The sequence below is a fragment of the Eleginops maclovinus genome, chromosome 7 (assembly GCF_036324505.1).
Source record: "Eleginops maclovinus isolate JMC-PN-2008 ecotype Puerto Natales chromosome 7, JC_Emac_rtc_rv5, whole genome shotgun sequence".
NCBI lineage: Eukaryota > Metazoa > Chordata > Actinopteri > Perciformes > Eleginopidae > Eleginops > Eleginops maclovinus.
In genome coordinates this window covers 2,161,324-2,172,837 of record NC_086355.1, presented here as the reverse complement: position 1 = coordinate 2,172,837, position 11,514 = coordinate 2,161,324, and the positions used below count along the sequence as shown (strand labels likewise).

Sequence of the window (11,514 nt, the reverse complement as noted above, 5' to 3'; positions counted from 1 at the left end):
GTGGCCATATTTGTACTCCCGTTTGACTGATTTCTATGAATTTAGGTTTGATTTTTAAGTTTTATGGAACTCAAAGCTACTATTTTTGATCCGGCAAATATCAGAAATGGATTCCGCATCCTCAACATACCTCCGACACGCTCACCTATTGTCTGCATATGCTAATTGGTGCTAATTAATACAACCTGCTTATCGTGCACACATATGCAAAATGGCATCTGGCAGATTCTAGCAGTACAACTTAAAGAAGAAATACAATCTGAGGGAATACTTTCCCCTTTCTAAAGTATCCTGCTTACTTAATCCTGTTAAATATATTCCCATCATGCACTCTGTTTATTCTGCAGGTCGCTGTGGTCCGAGAGTCTGCTGTGAGTTTGTCTACACAATCTATCTCTGTAATGAGTAATGAGAAACTCTTCTACAAAAGTACTTTTCTTTATTAAAACATACATTACATAAATAAAATAAAAACAACGAATGGAAAATCAGATGAAGATTTTACAGGTTTGCTACAATCTTGTAGAAGAATGTCCATATTGCTTTTGGCTAGGCGAGTGCACACAGAATTGTCAACAAAAAATAATCGAGATACATAAATATGGAATTTAAAATGAAGCCCCTGTGTTTTAATTACAAAAAGCGTGTCTACTATTTCCTCTAAGTGCTGCATAATGAATGTCACTCAGACATACAGAAATATAAATGGTTGTTTTACACAGTCGAGAGGTCATTTAATCAATGACCCGTCTCTGTACTTCTATAGCTAATAAATAAATACTTAGTGCATATTCCCATTTACCTCGGTGTCGAGCCAAATGAAAAACAAAATTTAAGTTAAAAGATGAAACCAAAGTCAATTCGGCTCCTCTAGTTTAAGAAGACAAGAGTCATGTCATTAATGGCCAGACAGTCCAGCTATCTGCATCCCTTTTTCTCTTTTTAAATCGTCATAAACATAACAAACACACGTCGTTCCCTCCTTAGGTTACGATGACATTGTCGTGTAATCGCCTTCAATGAAGCGGGAAACTCACGGGACTGAAAGGTGGATAGGAAATGAGTTTCTGGAGCAAAACTAATCGGATCTGTTGCTTAAAAAAGTGAATCTATGTGGAGATCTATGTTCAGGGTGATCTACCCAGTGGTGGAAAGTACATTTACTCAAGTACACATTTAAGGTACTTCTATAAAACTATATTTTGGAAGCCAATGTTGTACGTTTTACTCCACTGCATTGATTTATTTACTAGGTACTTCATAAATTCAGACTTTGACACACAATACTTAGGAGAAGCTCTTAAAATATGATGCTTTGGTAAAGATTAAACAACCCAACATTATATCTAATCACTAAAACCATGAGTGGGTTAACAGAAAGTGAATTGGCTTCACTACCAAATATAAAAACTATGTCCTGCTTCCTAAATGAGAAGATGTGCTGCTTTTGCTTTAAAGTTCTTAAATATTAGATTTCAGGAGAGTGATCAGTGCCTCAGTGCGTCAGCCCTGTTGCTTTTCTATTCTGTGCTAATCCGCTAAGTACAACCAGATGCTCCGTGTAACTACCGGATATTTCCTCCAACATTGATAAACCCTTTCTTGCTGTGCGTCTCGCCAGCAACCCTTCTTCCTCGGCTGCTCCCTCAGGGTTTGTTTAGTCAGTCCGTAAACACTGTCGTAATCTGAGCTGAAATGTATTGAAATGTCACAACACTTCGTTTAGAGAGGCCAAAGAGTCCCGGGCTATTTAAGATGAATTTGTGTGGCATATTTTCTTTAGGGGGGGGGGTGAACCTTTTCCATGTATTTCTCATAGAGTGCTCCAAGGCTATTTGGTGAAGTACAAAAACAATAACGACAGACACTTTTTAACAACATTATAAATCAGTGGTTCTTTGGCAAATGTTCAGTAGCATGTCCGCTCCCCACGTGTTTCTTTTTCAACCCTCAGTTACCCAGCTTGATGGCCCCGAAGTATGTCCCTTCTCCCTCGGGGTCCAGCACCCAGGCGTTGGACACGGTGACGAACAAGGCGTCCCCGTCCTCCAGCCGCAGCCCCCGGCCCTGCTGGGCGCAGTACATGTTGTAGCTGGTGATGTTCCAGCGCATGGTGCTGCCCGTCTTCATCAGCAGCACGGACTTGCTGTTCTGTTTGATTTTCTCGTGGTAGACGTACTGGATGAGCTGCCGGTTGCTGACGTCCACCGGCGGCACCGCGGCCTGGCTGCCGTCCTCCGGCTCCAGCTTGTAGTAGCGGAAGCAGGTCTTGGCGTAGATGTAGTAGAAACCCGACTCCTCCACCAGCAGCTTGCCCTTCTCGTAGCCCATCTTGTTGTGGTATCCGTGCAGCTCATCCCAGTCGATAGTGACGGCTTTGGGCTCGCCCTCTACACGGAGAGAAGAGCAAGTTTGGGTTAATTTATCCATCTTTTTCGGGTGTTGCTGTATCATTTACATCTTACCCTTCCAGGAGATATCAGACTCAGTGGACATTATTTACAGCTAGAAACATATTTCTATTTATTAGCCTTTAAAAAAACTTCCACCTTTTAATGGTTTTTATTATTTCTCTTGTCACTTCAGGTCTTGTTTTACACAAATAAAGATATATCATAAATATTATTATTATTATTATTATTAAAATAAACAAACAATGCTGAATTAAGAAGCTTGGTTTAGATATTTCAAATTACACAGCCTACATTTGACTTTGTTGGTCAGTTGTGTACCATTATGTATATATAAATATATATATAAATATATAAATATATATTTATATATTTATATATTTATATATATATATATATATAAATATATATATATTTATATATATATTTATATATTTATATATATATAAATATATAAATATATATATATATATTTATATATTTATATATATATATATATATAAATATATATATATTTATATATATATTTATATATTTATATATTTATATATATATATATATATAAATATATATTTATGGACTGTATTACATTTTAGTACAGTAATATTGGTTTACACGGGTTCAGCTAAAACGTTTACACGTTTTAGCTGAACCCCTGCCCTACATCACAAGCTTCCTAATATAAAGGTTTAGGGTTAAATGTGTATTAAACTCTTAATATAAGTAATACAATAAAGTGCAGAAGAGAATCTAATGCTGTTTGGAATGGGTTAGGGTAGGAAGTGTGTCATATTGCTATCTAGCGGACATTATATGGTCCTTTAGTTAAACTGCTTTTTTGTCATAGGAAAGTAAGATCTTTGGCTTTATACCATGTCATTACCATAACTACTCTCAAACCGGTAATTTGTTAGCAAAATATAGAAGCAGGAAGCTTCGCCTGGCAGTAAATGGTTGTAAACATTTAGAAATAATGACAACCCCAAACAGAGAAGGCTGAATTGTGATTGACAGGTAAGTGTTTCTTGTGCACTAATTAAAGGGTGTTAATTGGACTCACTCTTGGAGAACTCCTGGTGCGCTTTGATCGGTAGATGCGCTGATGGCAGACTGTCTTTTGGATTTCTGCAGCGCTTTTGTTTCCTCGGGTCTCTCAGAGCGTTCAGCACCGGCTCCGTCTCCACTTCCTGCAGAAAAAACAAGAAAGAAAGAAACAGACTTAACAAACAGGAGCAAAAAACATCTCTGTGTGTAAGAAGTTGCCTAATTTGAAACGTACACACACACACCAATGATTAACCCAAAACCAACTTTTTCCACGGAGCAACAATCCGGTTTGTGACGGCGGTTCTGTTTGGCTGTCTCTTTTAATAACACCCCCCCCCCCCCCCCCCCCCCTCAGTCCCTCCGTCGTCTTTGGCTCGCTGCGCCCTTCTTATTACAGCCGTGGTTGTTCCCCGGGGCCGGAGGCGGTGACAGGGAGGCCTCCGGGTGAGTGTAACCTTTCAGATGGATTGTGCCTCTCACGGATTTGGCACCAAAAAAATAAATAGCTTCTGGACTGCGTTCAGCCGCCACGCACTGTCTGCGCCGGGCTGTCATCCTCAGGCAAGACGGAGCGTATACACTCCAGGGGAAAACATGGCTTCCAAACAACGTAAACAGTTCCTGCACCGGCCCTGCCAACTCCGCTGCCTATCTGAAGAGAGATTAAACCATCGAACACTCACACGACACATCTAGGTGTGACAGCTTGCTGCAAAAAGGCCTCGCAGTGTTTAGGAAAATGTTCATTGTCATTTTCAAGTGTGCATGTTTCTGCAACAGATACAACTCCATGTGGTTCATCACTGTCATCCATCACACCCAACTGATGGGGTTTCATTTATATCCTGAAGGTGTTTTTACTTCTTCATGGTTTCTGGGTAATTAACCATGACCTAAGTCACCTCACTGAGCCAACACCTACAGAAAGAACAACACGGGGAAATGGAAAGTGTTGATTTGAATGGAGACATACCATCTTAAAAGTAAACCCACACACACCTACAGCACTGTTTTGCAACGCTGCACCTGCGCTGTGCTAATATTACCATGAAGTATAAATACGCAACCCCCCCCAAAAGAAAGAAAAAATCCAGACACATTTGCACATCTCTCAGACTAAGATTAGCACTCTCTCCGAAAACAATTTCCTGCACAAACATGTTTATAGCGCAGTGTCTTGGAATGAGTCGAGGGTAAACACAGTCCTGCCAAGGCGACAGGGTGATTGAGAAGGCGCTCCCAATTGACCCGACGTTGTGGGATCTATCTTGATTTGTGGCGAGACCACACCATACCTCTCTCACCGAGCAAGAAGGGATTATTTAGACGACGGAGCTGCAGCTTGGCAGCGCTCTGATCTGCTGTGTGATGTACAATTAAAGAGCGGCACGGTGACAACCAGCAGGCTGCACCGAGCAGGAATGACTGCCGTGAAGGCGACGACTTTATCTGGTGCTCATGCTGAGAAACTGAGAAGCATTCAGTTTGTTTCTCTGCTGTTATTTGCTTCTTCTCCAACATCCCTCATTGCAGAAATTCTGACCAAACATCAAGACGTTCAGCCCGATTAGGACTTGCTCTTCCACTTTGGAACAACCAGAGGATATCAGGGCTGCAAACTCTGTCCGCTCTGTTCAGTCACTTTCAAAAACTCACTTTTTCAGAATTGCTTTTAGGGGCTTTTACTTTTAGTCTCATTCTATGTATTCTATCTTCGATCCCACCTCAAAAGCCACACAGCATTCACACCACAATGTCTCCGGGAATTGCATTCTGTACTTCCAAATGCTGGAGTACCACAGAGCACACAGATCAGTCAACATTTCCATTGTGTTGAAGAGCGCTCCACCAGAACAAAAAGCTCCTCTCTCACAGCGTTCGGCCACCGGAGCAGATGTGTGCTCAGATCTCCTCCTTGTGATACAGATCTCAGTGTCTGATTCATCCTGTTCTCACCACTCCCCCCAGATCACACTGACCACAGTGCAGGTCCTGTCTCCTATCAAAAGAGCTGACAGCTGTCCACGGAGGACGGCTCGCTCACAAATTCCCTGATCTGTCAGAGGAGGAGAGCGGCGGCGATCTCCGGGCCGACCCTAACACAACACGGCACGTGGCCAAATGGACCTGTCACCCTGACACCTCATAAAGCTCCGGCCGGCCTCCCCGTGCTGCATGGGAAACAACCAAGGGGCTAAAGACACAATGAGCTGCTCGGTCCAACGCAGGCTGGGTGGTTTTGTGCAAGAGCTCCACCAGGGGATACCCGGGGCAAACACAAACACATCGTTCAAAGGAAAGTGAAGCGTTATGGGAAACCAAACACTGGTGAAGTAGAGCAGTCCATGTTGTTTTACTTCCTGGTTCCACGGTACTGCCAAAAACTCAGTGGGGACTTCCAAAAAAGGGATTAGAAAGAAAATACATGACTTCAACAATTAAGAATTTATATTTTATAACTCCCTCATGCTACTGCCGATCTGTGGAGGAGCTTTCTGCGACCGCTGACGCCAGAGAGTGACTCATTAATAGTTCACACAGTAAACTACTCCGAGCACAGTGACAGTAAGAGAGGGGTTTAGGAACAAAGCTTCTTGACCCCCATATCAAAATATCAAAAGGTGTTTTTGCTGCTGCGGTCTGACCCCCCGCAGTCTGTGTGACCAGCTGTGGGTTAGTGCTTTGCAGGAGCTGTGGTGTATAGTGAAAACACAGCCCTGGGAAAATCTGGACTTCTGTCGGAGCAATGTTGCAGATCATGATCTTATTTAGTGTTGCTACTTTAAGGCCAGGAACAGGGGGAATATTGTTTATTTCCATAGTACATTTGGGTGATTTGGGGCTACTTTGCTTCCTTAAGTGGAGATAAAACATGCAAAATACACATGTTGTCTTCCTGGGTCTGCAGATGTGTCATAAATTCATCAGAAGTAATGCCTCATTCTCATAGAGTATTTACACATTGAATTTGAATTTAATGTCAAGGAAATGAAACTATGTTCTTCAAACGCCGCAAATACACACATATTTAATTAGATACTTCCTGATATGCATATCGAAACAAACATCTAGGAAGAATAAAATATACCTGTCCAAATGTAAGTGATCCAAGTTCTATATCAGCTGCAAATTTCACCACGTTCCCTGGGGCACACACTGTACTTCCTCCTCGACAGTGAGTGACAGCAGGAAATACCTGCTATGCTTCAAAAGAGTCTTAAATCACGCGCCTGTTGGCCCTTACAGGTTTTATTTTTGGCTGCGTTGCTCTGTTCCACCACAGCTTCTTCTCGGACACAAGCCAAAGCGAATCCATCTGTCAGTGAAAGTCTGCTTACAGAAAGATCTGCGACCCGGTGACTGAAAGATCATTCGACAGAGAAGGACTCTTAATATGCAAAGTCAGCTGCAGGTTTGGGAAGCAGGGGAGAAATGCAATGTGTATGAGGGAGGAGGGAGTGTGTGTTGTGCAGTGCGGGGTTAACCCGGGGTCAAACTCACCTCAATGGACCGGTGTCGAGTCGTGGACAGATCTACCTGCAGACAGAAGCACAGGTTAGACGGGGTCAGTGTGCACAAATTCAAAGTTATGCAATTTCCAACAAGCTCTATTTGTCACGAGGATGTTTCCCTGACAGGTGTGGGCGGGAGGAATATTTTCGTTACAGGAAGACAAGTTGTGGGAGTGGGAGGTGAAGTTATTTTCCACATGTCACTCTGCAATGCACCGCAGCGGGAGAAAGTCAAAGTGATTTGGGCCGTTGGTTCTGGTTTCCTGGGCTGTTGTGTCAGAATAATTTAAGAAACAGATTCACAAAAACACCGACACATCAGCACATTCTCAGGAGCAGCTCCCAGCTCTCCGCAACATCCCCAGGAAGTTGCACAGGTGTTGGGGGGTAGAAGGCACTGTACACACACACACACACACACACACACACACACACACACACACACACACACACACACACACACACACACACACACACACACACACACACACACACACACACACACACACACACACACACACACACACACACACACTACTGACTCATGCTAAAAGTGCTACCATATGACTTTGCGTGGTTGTCCAAAAGTCAAATCTTACTCTGACCGACCAAAGCTTGACCCCACTCATCTCTTCTTGCACTTTTTTATTTCTTCTCCGTTTCCTCTTGCACTATTCTTATAGTTTTGTGTCTTTAAATATCTTTATGTTGCATTGCTGGAGGAGCCTGGGACTTTTCAGTGCCATAACGACACTGGAGCTACTGTGCATCAAGCCTTTGAATCCTTTCCACAACCAGATGAATCCAGGCAAGTGTTCATACACAATTCAATCACAGCCGTGTAATTAAACACGCTGTCTCATGTTGTTCTCTGGAGGTTTTTACTCCTCCTCTTTTACTTTTATTCCCCTCTGGCTCACACCCCGGTACATAACTAGCTGCTACCACACTGCGATGTGTTTATGCCAAAAAACAAGCCGAAGACATTTAAAACACAAACCCAGAAACAGAGACAGATGCTCCTCAGGTGAACTCCAGCATCCCGACAGAGCGGACATGTGGTCTGCCCTCCTGGCTTGTTGAAACACGACAATTATTCAACTCCACAACCGCCAAAAGGTTTTAAAAAAACAATCATGGCTGAACCCAAATGTTATTTTACAAGCTCACAGACAAGCAGCCCTGCAAGATGGCAGAGATGACATGACACAAAGCAACGACAGTACCTCTCCCTGCTCGAGCTTAGCCAGACTCCTCCAGAACAGCTTTGCTTACGCTCAGAGGTTTACAACTTATGACACATATAAATTACAGATATAAGCCGTGTAAACATGCACAAGAGAAACTGCAGCCTGGGAGCCTCAAGTGAAAACATCTTGATTTGGCAAGGCATCTTTGCACAGCAGACGGAGATGCTATAACTATAACTATAACTAATGTGTGGAAAATGTAAAGAGTGTCTCTTAGAGATGTTATCTGGAAGTCTGGCTGTTTTTACTGCAGAGTTTAACTGCCTGCTGCCTTGAAAGAGACGCCGAGAGTGCAGGAAATCTTGGCGCACAAAACTGCAGAACTGGCTCGATGTGGAGGCTTCTCTTTCTTTCTCCACTTGTCTAGAAAACATAAACTTCATGAGCTGGGAAGTATACAAGTACATTTACTCAAGTAGAAGTACAATTCTGAGGTGCTTCACTTGAGTATTTCCCTGTTATGCTAATGTGTACTTCTACTCATGTATTTAATCCCTTTAGTTGCTAGGCAGATTAGGATTAATGATGGTAAATATAATAAACCCTTAAATCAGACTGTAGTTCACCTGCAGTAAATCCAGCAGCTACCCTGCAGTATACAAAGCCATTCAAACTAGCTGCACCTTTACCAGCTCTGAGAACACTTTAATGATCAATCATTATAAAACATATCAGAGATATTATTCTGAAATGGACCAATCAGACAATGACTACTTTTACTGTCGCTACTTTAAGTACATTTAGAGGAGAGTACTTTCTACTTTCACTGGAGGAACATTTAGAATACTTTCACTGTGACAGAGTATTCCTACACTCTGGTACTTCTACTTTACTCAAGTACAAGACCTGAGTACTTCTACTTTACTCAAGTACAAGATCTGAGTACTTCTACTTTACTCAAGTACAAGATCTGAGTACTTCTACTTTACTCAAGTACAAGATCTGAGTACTTCTACTTTACTCAAGTACAAGATCTGAGTACTTCTACTTTAACTCAAGTACAAGACCTGAGTACTTCTACTTTACTCAAGTACAAGACCTGAGTACTTCTACTTTACTCAAGTACAAGACCTGAGTACTTCTACTTTACTCAAGTACAAGATCTGAGTACTTCTACTTTACTCAAGTACAAGATCTGAGTACTTCTACTTTACTCAAGTACAAGATCTGAGTACTTCTACTTTAACTCAAGTACAAGACCTGAGTACTTCTACTTTACTCAAGTACAAGACCTGAGTACTTCTACTTTACTCAAGTACAAGACCTGAGTACTTCTACTTTACTCAAGTACAAGATCTGAGTACTTCTACTTTACTCAAGTACAAGATCTGAGTACTTCTACTTTACTCAAGTACAAGACCTGAGTACTTCTACTTTACTCAAGTACAAGATCTGAGTACTTCTACTTTACTCAAGTACAAGATCTGAGTACTTCTACTTTACTCAAGTGCAAGACCTGAGTACTTCTCCCACCTCTGCATACTTCTAAGACCTCACACCGCCAACTTTATACAGAGCTGGAAAACTTATCTGGCACTTTATGGCATTATAAAGTTGCGCAATGTGTCTCGCGGAGAAGTGTTGACAGTGCCTGCAGAGAAACATTTATGCGTGAAACCAAAGCTTGAGTTAAACCCGAGCACACAGAGAACCTACCTCCTGCAGATATCCCGTCAGGTGTAATAAGATCGCCACGCTGGAGGCCACCTGAAGCAATCCCATGACAGCGAGGGTCCCGAACAGCAGCGGCCGGTAAGTGGGCTCGGAGCCCGGGTGGAAGCGGTGCTGCCCGGCCTCCATGTCGCTCCGCAGGTAGCCTCCTCGGTACTCGTTGTGCGTAGCTGCCATGATGCGCCCTGTGTGCCGACCAGTCCCAGACTCAATGCAAGGAAGAGAGAGAGAGCCGAGTGTATACCGAGCGGTGGGTGGGCTGAGAGAGCGCGTTTCTCTGCAGCCAATCAGAGGCAGGCTCCTGGATCAGAGTGGAGCGGGACCGGCACCGGGTTCAGCTGAGCGCACCGCAGGTAGGGAGAACCTTTATGGCTGCACGGGGCCCGAACAGAAACTTATGACACGTGGTCCACCCCCTTCTGAGCGTTCAACCCCCCCTTCCCCGCGTCCACACCCCCCTGTGACACAAGGCGGCACAGACTGGAATGCAAAATAACTGATGTGCCAAAACATTCACTTAATACCAGTCAGTCATCGTTTTACAGCCTGTAGAGAGACGTGATACAGGCACAATCAGGAGACACAAAAGGTCCAGACCATAAAACATTTACATCCAGCTTCAACTTTATACCAATAGGTCATCAATCCAGTGCAATAATTCACCAATCTTTACTTTTGAGAAGTTAATTTTGGACACATGGGGTTGTTTGACAGCATTCTGAGGAAACACATTCCTATCTGCTACTTGTAAACCTGTTAACATTCCATCAAGATGTGTTTTCTAAACTGGAATTTGCTTAAAAGTCCCTGGCAGGCGTTCAGCTCCGCACTCCCACTTCCCTCATTCCTTTGAAACAGATTAGATCTTTAAAGTATATTTGTTTGTAAGGCTCCTGGAAGATCGTCGCATACCTCACACTGCAGGTTGTTGCTTAAAATTCAACAGAAAACTGGTTTAAAGTCATGCATGTGTACTTGTTGAACCCTAATTATCCCTTTAATGTCTCCAGAGGTATAGGAGCGGTGCTGCCATGCTACATTCAGGTAGTTTTGTGGTTAATTTGCATCTATTTTGGGGATTAAACGTTCCCTTTTGGGTTAAATGATAAGTGGTAGAGTGATATGAGTATCCTTAAATATCTGCCGCATCCTTTAAAGGTATAATGTGTAATACACCACAGAAATAGGGGGCAGCATTTCCTCTCTACTACTGGGTTCAAAAAGGAGCCAATTACTCATTAACAGCAGAGCAGGAATACCTCAAATTAGACCGAACTCCTGAAACTCCGATAGTCTGACGGTCAATAACAAAGCTATTTATAATCCTCCCTTTTTGCATCCAATGGAAATGTAAGTTATCCATCAGAGTGTTTACTGTGACGCTAACCAGGAGCAGCAGGCCTACGCTCTGTGCACGTTTTAATAGTACGTTTATTAGACTCCGATACAGAAGAAATGAAAAAACAAGCTTTAGCTTTCTTTACGTCTTTAGTCTTTGCACATCAGTGATGCTCTTTAAAGCTGAAACCACCTTTTACGTTACTGGCTAATGAAACAGGGTTAGAGATTTATGATGTCTTATCTTTCCAAAAGTTGTTGGTTATCCCCAAAAAAATCACCTTA

At 42.7% G+C, this 11,514-nt stretch overlaps 1 protein-coding gene across 1 annotated transcript; it reads right to left on the bottom strand.

The window, feature by feature from the left end:
- Positions 1–419: 419 nt before the first annotated feature.
- tnfsf11 (TNF superfamily member 11) lies at positions 420–10,231 on the bottom strand. The gene is made up of 4 exons (XM_063888302.1): positions 9,877–10,231; positions 6,960–6,995; positions 3,472–3,598; positions 420–2,390 (listed from the first exon to the last, which is right to left on the bottom strand). Exons 1-4 carry the CDS (start codon positions 10,066–10,068, stop codon positions 1,951–1,953), a joined length of 795 nt encoding a protein of 264 aa, XP_063744372.1. The 5' UTR covers positions 10,069–10,231; the 3' UTR covers positions 420–1,950.
- Positions 10,232–11,514: the final 1,283 nt, after the last annotated feature.